A 19990-nucleotide genomic window follows, 5' to 3' on the forward strand; every position below is an offset into this window, starting at 1 on the left:
CCCTGAATTTCAGGTCCTTGTCCACCATCACTCCTAGATCTCTCATCTCCTCCACTTCTGTTAAAGTTTCCCCACCAAGTGTATACTTGGCATCCCATCGTTGCTCACCAAATCTCAAACCTTACACTTGGCAACATTGAACTGACAGTTCCACTTACCTGCCCATTCATGCTATCTATTCAAGTCCTCTTATACATCAGTCTGACTGTGCATTGCTTTCCCCAGTTTTGCATCAAACAGCTGGATATCACTAGTTAAACCCAACATCATTAACATACAAATTGAACAACAATGGCCCCAAAACTGACCCCTGCAGCACACCACCGGTGACCGTTCTCGTTCGAGACACTGCACCGCCACAAACAACCTTCTATCTGACATATACCTATCTGACAGCCAGTCACTGATCCAACACAGAAGTCTGTTATCCAATTACATCCGTTTCAATTTATTTAAATTTCAATATTTTAATATTTAAATATTTCAATTGCTGTGTGGCAGTCCATCAAAAGCCCCTGCAAAATTCAAATACACCACTGTATGTGCATCTCCTCTGTACAAGGTATTTGTCAACTTGTTATAGTATATAAGTAAGTTAGTGAAACATGATCTTCCCCTCAACAAACCCATGCTGATAACCACAGAGAACACTGCTATTATCAACCCATTTCTACATCCTACCCGTCACTAACCTCTCTGGGACCCTCACCACAACTCCAGATACAGAGATGGCCTTGGAACCTCCTTTATGCAATGAAACTATTTTCCCCTCTTTCCACCTCCTTGGGACTAACCCAGACCCAAGACTCAAATTAAAGAATATGGTCAAGGGAACCGACAATTCCTTTGCCGCTTCACGTAAGACTCGAGTTGGTATAACCATTCAATCCCACAGACGTATTTACATTAAGGTTCTATAATATACTATTCACCCCCATTTCATTCACTTCAATTCCTGTATCAGCCATTCGTTCTCTCATTCTTGTAATGTCACAGCCTGGATGATATACTCTTGCAAAGTGTTCACTTAGTAATTCCACTATATCAACTGATTCAGTTACCTCCCTACCATCGGCATTCCTTAAAATCATTCGACCGTATACATTTTTTCTTTTACTTGCAGCATATCAAAAAAACTGTTTGGGATTCTCTTTAGCTTGCGTGGCTAATTTCCTTTCATAATCTGCTTTTGCTTTTCTTACCACACTCGTTACCTTTCTGCCCTGTGCTTTATACTATTCATGATATCCTACCTTTTTTGTTTATCAACCAACTTTTGCGATCACAACTCTCAATCTATCCTTATAAGGAGATTTCCACAGATACTCACCATCTTGGTCACTTACCTCTTGATCCTCTCACCAATTCCTCATCCCCAAGAAATGCAGGTGATCAGACCTGAGTACAGTAATCCAGATATGATCATACAAAGGTTTTATGAAGAGGAATAACCACCTCCTTATATCTGTTTGTTAGTGTGTTCTTCAATAACCAAGTAATCCTGTGAGCTACCATGGCTACTTTACCAATATGCCCTCTAAACTTCAACTATTTTCTACTACTACTACCCCCCAAAATCTCTGGCTTCATCAATTTCCTGGAGTACAGTTCCCTCAATGTCGTACACAGCTTGTAATCTTTGTATCCCAAAATACAAAACTTCACACTTTTCCACATTAAATTGACATCCATTATGTTTTGATGATATTGTTGGCCTATTCAAATCATCCTCTGTCAGGTTTAAGGTTATATTGCGAGTGGTTGTGTAACTTCTTTGCCGGCCTGGCTGGCCGAGTGGTTAGTGTATCCGCTCTCCAACCAAAAGGCTGCGAGTTCGAATCCTGCCATGGGCATGGATGTTTGTAATTACCTGCGGAAATACTAGTGGTGGTTGGTGGTAGATGGCGTTGGTGTAGTTGCAGTTAGCTGTAGTTGGTGGAATGAGCTGTAGAGTAGGTACCCTCCCTCGATGAGTCTTTGGACTCCTTGGAGGTGTCATATAATAATAATAACAACTTAACACTTCTGTGAAATTAGCGATTTTTATATATTTTGATGTGTTTTTTTCATCAGTAAATTAGAGTATTATAGCGTATTAGTTAGATTTTCATGTTTTTAGAATATTAGCATATTTATAACATTTTTATTGTAATATTTTTGACATGGCACCAAAGCGATGAACAATGCCAGCAAAGACCACGTTGTCTGACGAGTTTAATTTGCGAGGTATTATTCAGTGCAGCGTATGCAAAATGCATGTATTGAGAAAATGAAAGAATAGGTCGGAGGAAGTTGAAACCAGAGAGAGAATATGCATTAAGTGTTTTAAAAATGAGTGTCTGTTAGATGATGAGAACGCAACAAATACCAACAATAAGATGGAAAATGATGTTAATAATATTGAACATGTGGCCGTGGAAATAGACGAGAATGAAATGGATATCAATAAAGAAATCGCGAGCTTAAATTTATCCTTCATAGAATAAAGCACAAAATTGAAAAACTGCAGAAGTGAATAGAGTTAAGCAGGGTTGAAAAAGAAAGAAGTGGTGATCTGAAAGAATAATAAAGACTGACCAAACAAAAAAGAAAAACAAGTTAAGGAGAAAGTATGACAAAATCATATTTCCCAGGTGCAAAAATTCACAATATTAGCCATGCCTTTGGATGAAAAAGGTAAGTCAAAGGAAATTGTCTTGGTTGGTACAAATTATTTGAGAGGCGATAAGTATTCTATGAGGGAGGATAAGGTAAAGGAGTTATTAAAAGAGGCAAAACTGAAGAGCAAGAAGGTCAAGATTGTAAGTCTCTTACCAAGATATGATATAGGCGAACTGAGGAGGAGGGCAATGATAGCCAATGAGTTTATACGTAGATTATGCAAAATGAACGATGTAGAATTTGTGGACCTGTGGTCTCTGTTTGATGGAAAGAAGGATTTGTACAATGCTGATGGACTGCATCTGAATGGTTTTGGTGTTAGATGTCTGGAGAGAGCTTTGTTCACCAAGCATACTGATGCAAATTCAGGAAACTTAAGCAATTAGGGTGGAAGCAAGTGAGTTCGTGTGAAGACAACCATGAAGCAAATAAGTGTGAGAAAAGCTTTGGGACTAGATGGTATTTCACCACGAGTTTTGAGAGAATGTGCCAGGGAACTGACAGTGCCTTTAACCTGACTTTCCAATGAAAGTCTGGCTTCAGCAAAGGTGCCCAGGGAATGGAAGGAAGGTAAGATAGTGCCATTGCATAAGGGTGGTAACAGACTGGAAGTGTCTAATTATAGGCCAGTCTGTGTGTCATCAGTAGTTGTTAAGATCTTGGAGAAAGTAGTGAGGGACCGTATACAACATTGGGCAGATGAGGGTAATGTTATCTGTGAGAGACAACATGGATTTGTGAAAGGGCACTCTTGTTTTAGCAATATGATAGCCTTTTATAATAAAGTTACAAGAACATTAGATGAGGGAAAGGCATATACTGCAATTTTCTTAGACTTAGCAAAGGCATTTGACAGGGTGCCACATGATAAGCTGATATTTAAGTTGCAGTACATGGGTCTGGATGTCAGATTGGTCAACTGGATTCAGGATTGGCTGTCTGATAGGTATCAGAGAGTTGTGTATGGTGGAGCAGTTTCAAGGAGGCAGAGGATTACAAGTGGGGTCCAACAGGACTCAGTACTAGGACCTATATTGTTTAACCTTTATATCAATGACATTGCCAGTGGATTGCAAGGGGATATTCAGTTGTTTGCAGATGATGCAAAGCTGGGAAGGATTATTAGTAATAGTGCAGATGTGGTAGCCCTGCAAGAGGATTTGAATAAGCTGGATAGATGGGCAAATGAATGGAGGTATTAGTTTAATGCAGCAAAATGTAAGGTCTTGAGGTTTGGGAAACATACTCTATGGGAGGAGTTATACTGGAGGAAGTTGGGGAGACAAGAGATCTGGGGTTGATGATTGATAGAAACCTGAAGTTTAGGGGACATATTGCAAAGGTGGTGAAGGTAACACAGAGGATTGCTGCAATTATGAAAAGGACACTGACCTATAGAAATAAGAGGGTTATCATTCCGTTGTATAAGTCTCTGATCAGACTACACTTGGATTATTGTTCTCAGATTTGGTCTCTAGGATTTGAAGGGGATAAATTAACTGTGGAAAGGATACAAAGACTGATGACAAAGATGGTTTCAGGACTGTACAAGGATAGTTACGAGGATCGGCTGAGGGAATGTGGACTGCAGGTTTGGCAGATAGAAGGAGAGGTGATATGATTGATACTTTTAAACTGTTGAGAGGTGGTTACAGGGTTGACACTGGGGAGTTCTTTCACTTGGTTGAACAGAGGGAAGGAGTGATGACAAGAGGCCATCCCTGGAAGTTACGAAAGGAAACTGTGAGCAAGAGGGTGAGGAGTGGTTTCTTTGCATGGAGGGTGGTTGAGCCGTGGAATGTATTGCCTGATGGAGTGGTGAGAGCGAGAACGGTCAATGAGTTTAAGGAGTGGTATGATAGACTTTGTGTTTCTTAGGGGGGGGGATCTCCCCTCGATGAGTCTTGACAGACTTTATGTTCTTAGGAAGGACCTCCCACGATGAGTCTTTCGAGTCCATGGAGGCCTGAATAATAATAATAATAATGACCGTGAGGAATCTAGTCTCTCAGGCAAAAATATTGAATGGGATAGTCAATTCAGAAAGCGAAGGAGTATGGGGGAAATAAAGAGACGATGACGTTTCTATATACTAATGTCAGAAGTATCAGGAACAAGAGGAACAAGTTTTTGGCATTGATTAGCGCAACCTCACCAAAAGTTATAGGAATTAGTGAGACTTGGCTAACAGCAGATGATGTAGTTAACAGGGATTGAATGTGAAGGGCTTAGTATTTTCAGGGAAGATAGGATGTTAGGGGGGGGAGTACTGTTGATGACAGCAGATGAATTGCAACCAAAAAGAATAGGAGATAGGCAGGAGGGGTGGCTCTTCATTTGAAGAAATCTGGTATGAGATTAAGACCAGTAAGATAAAATGTACAGTTTGTTGTTTGCTATAGCCAGTAGGTTCCACCGATGATCTGGAAAAAATGCATCGGCAAAATTATTACAAATGAATACAGGTCGAGTGATTATTATGGGGGACTCCAACTATAGAGATATAGACTGGAAGGAAGGAAATGGAATTTATACACCAGCTGAGAGATAATTACTTAAGGCAGCATGTAATGGAGGGAACTAGGGGTAAGAGAGTATGGGACCTGGTCATAAGATCAGAAGAGCTATCCATAACCAAGGTGAAAACATTGCCTCCAATTGGTGAAAGTGAATATGCAGTCTTGACCTGGGAGATTATAAAACATGAGGAATAATCTATGAAGTAGAACTACAAAACAGGTGATTATGACATGCTTAGGAAGAAGCTTAAATCTGTACCATGGCATAACACACTGCACGGTAAGGATGTTAGTAGTGCATGGGTCACCTAGCGGAAGCAGTATTAAATTGTATACCTAAGGTAAGGAGGGTTAATCAGGTAGGAGATAGATGAATGAGTAATATCATTAAGCATGAGCTGCAGAAGAAGAAGAAATTCCTATGGAGGGTATATGAGGAAAAAGATTATCGGCAAACTCATTAACAGTACAAGGCTCAGGCAAGAAAGGTTACCAGCATGCCAAGGAAGGCAAAATCAGATTATGGGAAGAATCTAGCCTGAGCAACACAAAGGAAATCCCAAACAGTTCTTTCTTTCTCTGAATGGCAAGTGAGAGGAAGAATAAGTATGGAAGATTAACCTTAATGAGTGATGATAGTCACAAGGTGACAGAAGCAGATAAAATAGTCGAGTTACTGAGTGATTTCTTTGCAAGCATATATCTTCCTAGCGAGGTTACTGCTTTAACCTATGTGACAGACACTGATGTGGGAGCAGAGGTGGGTGAATTGGAGGTCCTTACAATATTGCAGAATCTCAATGTAAATACAGTTGTGGGATTAGATGGATATCAGCTAGGGTTTTGTAAGAATATGCAAGAGAACTGGCAATATCTTTGACTAAGCAGTTTAAGTCTCAGCTCTGGTAGAGTTCCAAGGGAGTGAAAGGAGAACAAAATTAGTCCTTTGCATAAGGGAGGGTCTAAGACATACAGTAGCAAATTATAGACCAATCAGTATCTCAGGCATGGTGGTAAAAGTATTAGAAAAATAGGTAAAAAAAGAATTCAAGAATGGGTAGATAAAAATATGATACTGTATGAGGATCAACATGACTTTGTGAAGGGTCTGTCTGTCAGTGCTATCTGCAAGGTGGGGGGGATTGTCTTGAAACATATCTCCTGCAGATAAGGGGGTGGAATGGTGTATTAGTACCAAGATTTTCTGAAACTGGGTTTCATGTCACTCCTGATATCAAAAATGGCAAAGCGTATTAGGTAACAGAGCTACTCCATATCTCCAACCAGAGACTAAGTTAAATGATTCATGTAAAATTTTAATTTATACTAAAAGAGTAATTAAAAGACATACCTGATTGTATATTTTTACAAGGTAGGGATGATAAAATATTTGGAGCCATACTTGATTGAAGCAAGAACATGCAATACACGAATCGTGTTGATAATGAGGCATCTAAGACAAAGTATTATAATGATGGAAATAGACTGGACTGCAGGAAATTGAACATGTAGGAGTGAGTAAAATGTTCAAAAGATCACTTGGATGTTGAACTCACTGATATAGATAAGGAAGTTATTCTTCTTTTTAAGAGAAATAACTTCCTTATCTATATCAATGCATCTAGCCCATTGGGCAGAGATATGGTTACCTGGTATTTCAGGGATGTGAAAACAAAGGATCCAGTGGTGAGTGACAAAGACTGTCAGTGCTTCATCAGTGAATAAGTTTGAGGATCACTGATAATGGATAAATAATGGCTGCCAAGAACCCTCCACAATGAATCTTTGAATTCATGGAGGGGGGGGTTACTTTTAAATGGGACCATACTGAATAATATATGAGCAGTTAACACTCAAAATGATCCCATTAAAGCAATTCTCTTACCTACTGATGCAACAAGTCCACTGGTATTTTCACTGCTATTCTCTGTCCAGAAAATAGTCATAAAATTCTAATTGAGCCACTGATATTACACACATTGATATAACAACCACTGATATTAATTTCTTTCAGGAAGATTTGAATAGACTTTTGACTTGGGCAAAAGTGGGATTATTTTAATATTAATAAGTGCAAGATGTTGCATTTTGGAGTGCATTAAGGCTGTGTACTATATTGATGGCACTGTAATACAGCAAGTTGAGATTCAAGATTCAGGAGTGATGGGTGAGAGCAGACTGAAGTTTAGAGAGCATATTGCAAGTGTTGCAATATATCCTCTGCACATCATGATGCCACTATGATACGAAGTACGCTAATACGTAGGGATGGTGGATGTGCCACTGTATAAACCACTGGTCAGACCACACTTTGATTACTGTGCTCATATTTGGTCACCTGATTTTCAATGTGATGTAGAAATACTCAAGAGGGTCCAAATAAGAGTGTCTAAGATAATATCAAGACTCTGGAATGCTGGCTATGGAGAAACACTGAAGAAATGTGGATTGCATAGTTTGTTAGATAGAAGGAAGAGAATAATGGACACATGTAGAAGTTTTTCCACTTGGTTATACTATAAATTAAACTGGTATACAGAGGCTAATGGCTTCACATCACTTGCCTTGGTATCCCATAATGCAAAGCATATATCTGAAGTTTTTTCACATGCAAACTTTCTTTGCTTACACTTTTTTTATTATTATTCAGGCTTCCATGGAGTCAAAGGACTCATTGTGGGAGGTCCTTCCTAAGAACATAAAGTCTGTCAAGACTCATCGAGGGGAGGTTCCCCCTAAGAAACACAAAGTCTATCATACCACTCCTTAAACTCATTGACCGTTCTCACCCTCACCACTCTATCAGGCAATGCATTCCACGGCTCAACCACCCTCCATGCAAAGAAACCACTCCTCACCCTCTTGCTCACAGTTTCTTTTCGTAACTTCCAGGGATGGCCTCTTGTCATCACTCCTTCCGCTTGTTCAAACCAAGTGAAAGAACTCCCCAGTGTCAACCCCGTAACCACCTCTCAACAGTTTAAAAGTCTCAATCATATCACCTCTCCTTCTTCTATCTGCCAAACTCTGCAGTCCACATTCCCTTGGACGATTCTCATAACTATCCTTGTACAGTCCTGAGACCATCTTTGTATCTTTTCCACAGTTAATTTATCCCCTTCAAATCCTGGAGACCAAATCTGAGAACAATAATCCAAGTGTGGTCTGATCAGAGACTTATACAACGGAATGATAACTCTCTTATCTCTGCAGGTCAGTGTCCTTCTCATAATTGCAGCAATCCTCTGTGTTACCTTCACCACCTTTCCAATATGTCCCCTAAACTTCAGGTTTCTATCAATCATCAATTCCAGATCTCTTGTCTCCCCAACTTCCTCCAGTATAACTCCTCCCATAGAGTATGTTTCCCAAACCTCAAGACCTTACATTTTGCTGCATTAAACTGACACCCCCATTCATTTGCCCATCTATCTAGCTTATTCAAATCCTCTTGCAGGGCTACCACATCTGCACTATTACTAATAATCCTTCCCAGCTTCGCATCATCTGCAAACAACTGAATATCCCCTTGCAATCCATTGGCAATGTCATTGATATAAAGGTTAAACAATATAGGTCCTAGTACTGAGCCCTGTGGGACCCCACTTGTAACCTTCTGTCTCCTTGAAACTGCTCCACCATACACAACTCTCTGATACCTATCAGACAGCCAATCCTGAATCCAGTTGACCAATCTGACATCCAGACCCATGTGTTGCAACTTAAATATCAGCTTATCATGTGGCACCCTGTCAAATGCTTTTGCTAAGTCTAAGAAAATTGCATTATATGCCTTTCCCTCATCTAATGTTCTGGTAACTTTATTATAAAAGGATGGCATATTGCTAAAACAAGAGCGCCCTTTCACAAATCCATGTTGACTCTCACAGATAACATTACCCTCATCTGCCCAGTGCTGTATACGGTCCCTCACTACTTTCTCCAAGATCTTAACAACTACTGATGACACACAGACTGGTCTATAATTAGACACTTCCAGTCTGTTACCACCGTTATGCAATGGCATTATCTTATCTTCCTTCCATTCCCTGGGCACCTTTGCCGAAGCCAGACTTTCATTGAAAAGCCAGGTTAAAGGCACTGTCAGTTCCCTAGCACATTCTCTCAAAACTCGTGGTGAAATACCATCCAGTCCCAAAGCTTTATTGACATCCAGAGTTCTCAGTATCTGAAACACACTCTCCTCCTGTACCTCTAAACCTTGAACTTGCCCTATCCCTCTAGCATTAAAACTGACTCCTCTAGGATGAAATACTCCAATAAAGTGGTCATTGAACAATTCCACTATGTCCACTGCATCAGTCACTCTATTCCCATTTTTATCCCACAATATCATTCTTACACAGTCATTTCTCCTCCTACTGGTCACATAGCTAAAAAATTCCCAAGGATTTTCTTTGGATCTTAGGGCCAATCTCCTCTCATATTCCAGTTTCGCTTTCCTTACCACACTAGTCACTCTTTTGGCCTGTGTCTTATATTCTTCACGCATCCTCTCTTCACCTGTCTCCTTATATCTTTTCCATAGCCTCTTTTTCACATGCAATTCCTGTTTAATATTGTTTGTCATCCACTTTACTCCAAATTGTGTCCTCTTCTTCACTCGTGGTATACAACTTACCATTGCTGCTAACAAATATTCTTTCACAATTTCCCACGCACTAACGATATCCCGGCCTTCCAATTCCTCCCTCCATGAAACTTCCCGAAGTTGATGTCTAAGACTATTATAATCACCTGCATTATAATTCCACATAAGTTCCCGTCTCTTTGATACTCCTGCATGTCTATTCATTTTCCAAGTCAAAACCATATGGTCACTCTCTCCAACTGGTAGGAGAGATGTCATCTCAGTTATTATCAACTCTTCTGATGCTATAACCAAATCTAAAACTCTTGAACCTCTTGTTCTCTCTGTTACATGTTGCCTAAGACATTTGTCCCTCAAGAATTCTAGAAATTCCATTCCACTATTGCTACATGCATCTTCCTCTCTTCAATTTATACTACTGTAGTTAAAATCTCCCATAACAATCATTCTTCTTGCACTTGCCAAACTTAGCTGTCTAAACATCTCCTGGTCCCCATCCTCCATGCTCCTGGGTCTGTAGCAACACCCCACTAAATATCCTGTCTTGTCTATCTCTACCTCACACCATATGCTCTCAAAATCATTTGTCTCACTTCCTTCCAAAGCCTCCACTCTTAGAGGACATAGGTCATCACTTATCATAAGCAGTACCCCACCACCATGCTTTTCCCTCCTATCCTGACGAAAAATGCTATACCCAGCGACTTCTATTCCTGTTATTATATCCCCGTCTGTCAACCACGTCTCAGTGATCCCAATAATTTTTGGCCAGGCTGATGCTATCTGCGCCACCAATTCCTCTCCCTTATTCTGGATACTCCTGGCATTAGTATAAAGCATATAAATGCCATTGTTTCTATACCCAGCATTATCCCTTCTAGACTCCACTGGGCTCAGTGTTACCTGACATAGTCTCTCTTCTCCCAAATATCCATTCCCACAAGAGACCACACCCTGCTATCATCCTCCCTGGGACACACTGACTTGTTCAGAACAACAATCTCTCCAGATGTCTACGTCCCTCCTCATTCAAATGTAAACGGTCTCTCGCATACAATTCCTCTCTTTCCTCAAAAGCACTCCAAGCATCCATATCATACCTATGCAACACACACACTATTTTTCCTCTCTGTGTCTTCTTCTGTACAGTCTCAAGCAAAAACCTCATATCTCTCACTGCCTGACTTACATTACCACTCAAGTCATTCGTTCCTACCATCACAATCATCTCATCCACCCTTTCACCTCTCTTAATTGCCATAGCCACCCTTTCTATTGTTCCTCCTGGCAAACACTCCTCACGCATCCTATCTTGAACACCACGGATCATTGAGTCACCATACATTATACCTCTTACCATTCCCTCTCTCCTATTGTTTCCATTCTCTCCTCCTCTTTCATTCCCATAGGTCTCTCTCATTCCCTCTCCTCTACTGCTATTCTCTCTTCTAGCATTCCCATACCTCTCTCTCTCCTACTGTTTCCATTCTCTCCTCTTCTAGCACTCCCATACATCTCTCTCTCATTCCCTCTCTCCTACTGTTTCCATTTTCTCCACTTCTAGCACTTCCATATCCCTCTCTCATTCCATCTCTCCTACCGTTTCCATTCTCTCCTCTTCTAGCATTCCCATACCTCTCACTCATACTCCCTAAATTTTCTCTCTCTCCTACTCTGATTCTCCTTGCATTTATCTCTTCCATTCTCCTAATCTTATCTTTCATGCTTCTGCTCTCATTCACAAGACATTCCACCTCCTCTTTCAACTCATCTATCTCCCTCTGCAGGTCAGTCACTCTTAATCTAAATTGACTCTCCCAAACAAAACCATCTCCTAAACTTTCACAGTCACTCACACCTTCCACACTATCAACTATTATTTTCTCATTCATATATATCTTTTTTTCATTCTCACCTATCACACTACTTGTCTTCCTACATTCATTCCCCGTTCCTGGAGCAACGAAGTTGGTAAAAGTATTTGGGTAAAAGATTAAACCAAGAATATAATTTCTTGGCATCCTTAATTTATAGTATAACCAAGTGGAAAAACTTTCAACATCTATCTCTAATCTAGATGTATTTTAGTAAGAAGGTGCGACACCTTTTGGCTACTTGTATATGGAAATATGACTTCTGCATTACTTCAACCTTGGTACTACTTAGAGTTAGTTTGAATGATTCGAAGCATGAGGTAGAAGTGGATAGACTTTGATTTAAATGCAATTTAGGAATTGTAGTGAATTCTGAAAAAGAAAACACGTCATTGGATTTTAACGGTAGCTATCGCAGAAAGCAAACTTGTGGAAAACTTTACCAGGTGCATTCGATACAAAGGAGTGGATTTTGATTGAAATTCGCTCAGCGAAAGGTAAGGTTTCGCTATTAATTTTCAGTTTTAGTAATTGACCAACCCCCGTCAAAACCTACTAGATGTAATTATGACCGAAATAGACACCGACACCCTGATAGAAACACTAGACAAAGGTCTCGTGCTAAGCCTACTCAAAAAATTACTAAAAAAATTTGAAGTGGAATGGCCAGGCTACTTGAACCTGTACTCCACAACGAGGGATGATGAGAAAAGCGAGGATACTGCTATTACAGAGGAAAAACTGGATTTGGTGGTCTCCAATCCCCCTCCCCCCCAGAAACAAGGAGAGACCCACCCGTGGAAAAAATGCAAAAAACAGATGACAGAACCACCCACAGATGAAGGCATGGAGGAAGATGGATACAACTCTGACCCTCCTGTCTCCACTAAAGAGAAATTGCCTCCAATTATTTAAAGAGAAAAGAACAGGTGGACGGAACTAAGGGCCACCATGACTAGTCTACAGATAGCTTACACAACAGCAAAGAATTTAGACGATGGCATAAAAATCCAGCCTGCCACTATAATGGACTACCACAGACTCACAAAGGAGCTAGACAATAAAGGTGTATAATACCACTCCGAGAGGAGCCCGAAGGTGGTTCTCCGTGGAGTATCAGAGCACGCACATACAGAAGACATAGCCGCCGATCTCTGCTACCAAGACCTACCACCCATCAAGGTCAGCAGAATGACCAGAGAAGACAAAAGTCCGATGCCACTCGTCTTAGCAGAGATCCACCAGGCATACAAAAACATATATCACCTAACATCAATTTGCAGGCTAAAAATCAACCCAGAACCACTAAGAAAAAGGATCTCATCAGGACAGTGCCACAGGTGCCAAAAGTATGGTCATGCCCAGAGATTATGTAAAGCGAATACAATTGCTTAAAACAGTGAGAGCCACCCCACAAACACCTGCACGAAGCCAAAATCCACCCCGGCTAAATGTGCAAACTGCGGGGGCCCGCATCCAGCAAATTACAAAGGATGTATACAACACCCAAAAAAACAGATGATCTCCTCCCTCTACTAATCTACAAAAACCAGTAGCCCCAGCTCCTCAGCCCACCAGAGGTTGACAAAACACGATACAGAACCAACTGCTGCAACCAGACGCCTCGATTGAAGCAAACCTCAAATGGCAGACAAAGACCTACGCAGATGTAGTCTGCTCAACAAAGGCCACTCAGGAACAATACCACTCAAATTTAGCAGCCGTCATCACAAACTCCCTCGCAAATATGCTGCAAGACTTCAGCAAATCCAACTCCACATCGGACTCCAGAAAAAAATTTCTACAAGAAACCCAATCCATCCTAGCAGCTCTCATAAATACATAAAAACAAAAGCACCCCAGTTTCCCTACAGATCATCGTGTGGAATGCGAACGGACTTAAAAACAAGATTCTGGAACTCCAAGAATTCGCAGTGAGATACAACCTAGACATCATCCTAATAAATGAATCCCACTTAAGACCAGCAGACAACCCCAAAGTTAGAGGATACCTCCTCCACAGAAACGAGAATAAACTACAGAGGAGGTGGCACCGCCATTTTCATAAAAAGCCACATTGATCACCACTCTGTAACCAGCCCCTAAACCAGAAATCTAGAGCTCACAGGAATAGTAGTACCCACTACCTCAGCTGGGAAACTAACACTTTATGCAGCTTACAACTCTCCATCAAAGAATCTACTATATTCAGATCTGGATGCCGTCCTGGGTAATAAAGAACAAGTCATCATTGCCGGTGACCTAAATGCGAAACACCCTGCATGGAACAGCAAAACCACCTACAGAAAAGGCTACGCATTCTTCAGCTACTCTAGTTTAAACTATGCAGTGGTGGCAGGCCCCGCAGAACCAACACATCATAGTACGTATGGCACAGCCAACATACTTGACATTGCTATCCTACAAAATATTAAGCTACAGTATAGCCTAGACTCTTTAAACGAGCTGACATCCAATTACAATCCAATCCTGCTCCAGCTGGGAAAGCAAGAACAACTGCTGTCTCCCCTCCCCCCCCACTCCTTCATCCATGTCAGACATGCACTAAAATTCACCGACACCTGCAACAACAAACCTGCAAACACCTTGCCAGCAGAAATCTATGAAGTTCTAAAGAAGCTAAAGAATAAAAAAGCCCCTGGCCCAGATGGCATAACAAATAGAATAATTAAACTGCTGCCCTGAAGAGCTGTCGTACATCTCACCACCATAATCAACACCATGTTCCGATTTAACTATTTCCGCAGTTATTGGAAAGTTGCAGATGTGGTCCCAGTGCATAAACCAGGTAAAGATCCACACCTGCCTGATAGCTATCGACTCATCAGCCTAATCTCAAACTTAGGCAAAATTGCCGAAAAAATCATCCTCTCCAAACTTCGAGCCTCAGTAAATAAGTTAAATATCCTTCCAAAGGAACAATTTGGCTTTAGACAACATCACAGTACTACTCAACAAATTCATAGGATAATTGAGTACATCACCACCAGCTACAATTGGCATCAGCACACAGGAGCAGTTTTCCTCGACATAGCAAAAGCTTTTGATAAGATATGGCACTTCGGATTACTACACAAACTCATCTCAGCAGGCATACCATCAAGAATCGTCCACCTAATTAAATCTTACCTCCAGGACAGACACATACAAGTCAAAATAAACGGTACAGTTTCCAGTCAGCGACGGATCTCTGGGGGAGTTCCCTACTGGCACCGATCTTATTCTTGATATACAGGGTGTTCGGGATAAATTTGACAGTTTCGTAAGGAAAAAGAAAATCTTCTTTGTATCTATTAAATTTAATGAATTGACAAAAAAACATTACAGGCAGAGTTAATTACAATACTATCAACAAGATTTACTCAAAATAACCACCATTAGCATCGATCACAGCTTCAATTCTGCTTCGGAACCTCGAACAAGCTGATGCTACAGTCTCCCTGGGAAGGGCTGCAAAAACTGTTTTAATTTTATCCATTAACTGGGCTTTTGTATTACTGGAAGTGCGATTGGTGTCTTTTTCAACTGCGCCCCATACAAAATAATCCATGGGGTTAAGGTCTGGGGAGTTTGGAGGCCAAACATTTGGACTGGTGAAGTCGTAGAAATTTTCAGACAACCATTTTTGACTTTTCCCAGAGGTGTGGCAAGGGGCCGAATCCTGCTGCCATACATACGGCCTACCATTGGCTACCCTTGTTATCCAGGGCTTGACTACAGTTAGCAACTCCACGAACAAAGCCCGAATTCCAATGCCAGGGTTCTTCAACACCTGTTCCTGCAGATTTGCGAGGAATTCTGCTGTACGAACGCAATCAGATCATCTGCTAGGGATCTTTCTTCTTGCTACATCCTCGTAGTCACCATTGCAAGTCTCTAGTTCATGCCTGATTGTTTTTACTGTATTCAGGGAACATTGGGCAGCAGTCGTAATATCCTTATTTTGATGGCGGGCACGAATCATCATGATACAAGTTATTCTCTTCCATGATTCAGGTGGGTTCCAGCTATCCATCCTTTCTGACATCTTGTATATGAATGAAGAAGGGTCCAAACTTTTAAATGAAGAGAAGTGTGTGTTAATACATGTAACTTACGGAAAAATATAATTAATTATAAATATGTCAAATTTATCCCGAACACCCTGTATATGGCAGACATCCCACACAACCCAATGTCAGCCATCTTAGCACTCTATGCAGGTGACACAGCAGTACTTGCCAGATCTCTACAACCACATCTCGTCACTAAAAAACTGCAAGAAAACCTACTAAAACTAGAACAATGATTTTCCAAATGGAGATCACAAGTGAATCCCCAAAAGTATAGCGATACTTTTCACCAGAAGATTGGCAAGTACTGCTGTGTACGGAGATTAGTCAACACCAAAATCCCCTGGCAAACAGAAACAAAATATCTTGGGGTAATTCTAGACAAAAGATTAACGTTCAACCCACACATCAAAGCCTTATGCGCGAAAGCATCTAAATCCATCGCACAACTTTACCCTCTAATAAATAGAAAAAGCAAGCCAAATACCAAAATCAAAGTACTCCTCTACCTGCTGACGATCCGCCCCATAGTGACATATGCATCTCCAGCCTGGAGCCACACATCCAACACCAACATCCTGAGGCTACAGAGAGTGCAAAATAAGTGTTTGGGAATGATCTTGGATGCACCGTGGTTTGTAAGGAACATCCAACTGCATAGATATACAAACATCCCTTACATTTACTCCTTCCTACTAACTACAGCAGAAAAATTCTTCTCAAAGATCTCTACACACCCCAACGATCTAGTTAAACAGGCAGCAAACTATGACGTCTTCAAACTGACCTCTTCAAATACAAGAGGCCAAAATCCATCCTAAATACTAGCAACAATGACTAATCTCCGTACCCCCCCCCAGGGCGAGCTCACAGCTCATAAATCTTTCCTTCAATTTGTCCTCCCTATCAGACAATGGGGAATAAAAGCATCTTGCTTCATCCTTCTGGCCAATGATGTTATGTTATGTTGGTACTACTTCTGGGCACTGTTCAGCTCATGGCTCTGCTCAGATATGGGGATAAGAATGTGGCTCTGCCCAATGACCACTGCTGAGGATTCCCTCTCTGTGGTAGAGTGATGTGGTATAGTGATCTGTCACTAAGGGAAACCACTGGTGAGTAAAATGATCCTTCAAGTCGCTTGCACTTGCTGAGTTCAGAGTGATCTGGGGATCAGCTGAGCTTTTGGAGACTTCGTTTCACTACAAAGGTGAAGGGTTCTAGTCTAGGTAGTGACCTTTCCCACAATGCATAGCATTATACATGTTTGTAAGGATGTTTGCTTTGCATTATGGGATACCAAGGCAAGTGATGTGAAGTCATTAAACTCTACATACGAGTTGCCCAGTTGTGAAGTTACTTCATGTGCAAACTTTGCTTGCTTACACTTGGATAAAGGATTAAACCAAGAATATAACTTCCTGGCATCTTTAATTTTAGGCACATGTAAGTCAGTCAGGAAATATTATCAGATTGTTCCAGAGTGGATTATAAAAAGAGTCGAGGGGACAATCCAAAGCCGATCCCTGGAAGTTATGTAAGTGTGGTGAAGAAGGGTGTCAAGAGCAGATTTTTTACAAGAACTGTTAGTGAATTGAATGGATTACCAGAATATATTATTAATGTAGGGAGTGTTAAGAATTTTAAGATTCAGTATGATAGATTTGTTGAATGAAACCCCGCAATGAGTCAATCCTCTCCACAGAGTGGGCTACTTTATATACAGAGACTGTTGATTTCACATCGTCTTAGGATTTCATTATACAAAATGCTTCCTTTTGGATGTGCCGTAATTGAGAGTGACCCAAAAAAGGACTTTCCATTTTTGGATACTAAGGCAACTGATGTATATAGAATGAAGTCAATAGCCTTTATTATAAATGTAGCATAGTTTGGAAGATACTTCACATGCAAACTTTGCTTCACTTGGATAAAGGAATAAACAAGAATAACTTCTTGTCAAGTAAAATTTACTTCCTACCCAAGTGGGAAAAAAAAAAAAAAACTTTCTTGACAAACTTAAATATTCCTTCACATATCATGAAGCAGGAAATTTTATGAAAAATGCAAGTTTTATTTAATACTATTTTAAAAATGTAGTTATTATTTGCTATGTTGTAGTATGTGCTTTTATAAACTAATAAAAAATGATTTTGTCAAATCAATTTTTGTTGCACTTTTTTTTTTGTTTGTTTTGTTTTTTGCAAGCAGTTGGACAAGTGGAGAATACCTGCCTTCCAACCAAGGGAACAGCTGTGTTTTCAAATGCACTGTGACATAGATGTTTGTGAAAGTCTTTAGGTGGCACATGATTTTCATTTTTCCAAGAGACTATCAGCTTAGTTATCAAAGACCTCAATTCAAGTAGAATGAAAGAGTACTATCTTTGATCTGAAAAGCGTGATTTTTGATTATACAGTCACGAACCAACCATAACGAGTCTCTGATTCCATGGAGGTCGGATGATGATAATAATAATAATGAAGGCTTTGTCAGGATTCTCATTAAAAAAAAAAAAAAAAGTTGGGATGTTTGGAATTACTGTTAAAACAAGTACGACTATGTTACAGTTACCCCCCCCCCCCACAGCTAACATGCAAGATGAAAACCCGAATTCCTGGGATGCGAAACTCTGACCCATCTGTATAAGACCAGATAACTCATCTTCAGCTGAAATGACCTTAGAAAATTATCTTGTCCAGGCGGAATTTGAAACAACAGAAGGACAAATACAATCACCTAAGCGTGATGCCTTCTCAATGCTACAAGTGTGGAGAGAGGAAAACATTTCTTATCAACAACCTTCAATCCCAGAAGCATCTAAATTTTTAAATTATAAATACAGAAGATTATCATTTCGCTCAGTATCATGTGGAAGTTTATGCCCATAACTTTGTTATGACTTCAAAATAAATAGCGTATAGTCAACACCGCAATACGCAAAACATGAAAACGACTTACCATATATCAACAATCATGAAAGTAATTAAATCCCTTATCTCTATATATCTCAAACTTTTTCTATTATTGCGCATTGCTGTTGTTTATTATTTTAGCTGACAATTAAGTAACTCACCAAGGAGTTGCCGCTTTCCTTCTGCCATAAATGCTATCTAAATCAGAGGCGCAGAGCGTTGCTAAGCGCATTTTAATTAAAATTTCACCTTCACCGATATCATCTTCATTTGGAACGCAACAGGTTTCAGTTACGTAACTAGGCTGTTTCCGAGAACCAACAAAAACTACTCGTATTCCTTGATCTGCCATAGAAAACTAGTATGCATATTAATTACAAGTTTCTAGCGGTAATAACGGATTATAAAAACCCAACTATAAACATCCGCCCACTCAGCCGCATAAACTGTACACCCGACCATACGCAGCAAACTTTTTTAAGAATAGCGCACAATTTGATTACATCAAACGCTTGTATGAACGGCTCATTTTGATATACACTAGGTGGCGAGAAAAATAAATAACAGAAAACAGCTGATTTATTTTCTGGGATTTTCACAAATTCCCTTGCAGAAATATTTGGTTTCCCAAGGAAAACGGCTCTACCCCTCCCTATATTTCGAAAACCTTGTCATTCAATAAACAGTGTCATAATAGTAGTCTGAAATAGATTTTCAAAAACCCGCATATTTCAAACTATGCGTAAATAATTTAGTTGTATAATTAATAGTATTCCTGAAGTGCATCTGTTACAATTTCATCCATTTTTTAATAGATATTAAATTAGCAGTGAAGAATGAAAGTAACCAAAATTAATGAGTCAAATAAAACAGACAAAATTTTCGACATGAAATGTTTTCCATATTCTGTATATGGTTACATACAAGTATGCTTACTTTTCAAGGTTTACTGAGTATTGCACTGCTTAAAGATTATTTTGCCATTCATTAGCGCTTTATCCCGCCCCCCTTCAACACTTCACTATAGCAATACACACTATAGTGTTAATTACATGTTGTTACTGTTGTATCCATTTTGTTAGCAAATGGATAAAACAACAACAACAAAAAAAAAAATCCCCAAACCCTGACTAGCATTACACCATATCATTACCCAACATCAAAGGTACAACCATATAGTGTATGACTAGTCAGCTTTTGGAGAAATTTTTTGTTATTGTTTTACCCATTTTCGAACAAAATGGATACAACAGTAACAACACGTATTTATTACTATAGTGAAGTATTGAAAAAAAAAAAGCGCTAATGAATGTTAAAATAATCTTCCTCACGGTTG

The 19990-nt window shown here is 40.0% G+C and overlaps 1 protein-coding gene across 1 annotated transcript in view; it reads right to left on the minus strand.

Annotated features, from left to right (window-relative positions):
* Window positions 1–19138, minus strand: part of LOC150105754 (uncharacterized) — a 114930-nt gene extending 95792 nt beyond the window's left edge. Inside the window, exon 1 of the mRNA XM_090393557.1 lies at window positions 18816–19138. Coding sequence (XP_090249683.1) covers window positions 18816–19006 — 191 coding nt within the window. The 5' untranslated portion in view covers window positions 19007–19138. The remainder of the gene's footprint in view (window positions 1–18815) is intronic.
* Window positions 19139–19990: the final 852 nt, after the last annotated feature.

Source organism: Typopeltis vanoorti, chromosome 6, assembly GCF_054136105.1.
Source record: "Typopeltis vanoorti isolate ZY-2024b chromosome 6, IOZ_Tvanoo_1.0, whole genome shotgun sequence".
NCBI classification, from domain to species: domain Eukaryota; kingdom Metazoa; phylum Arthropoda; class Arachnida; order Uropygi; family Thelyphonidae; genus Typopeltis; species Typopeltis vanoorti.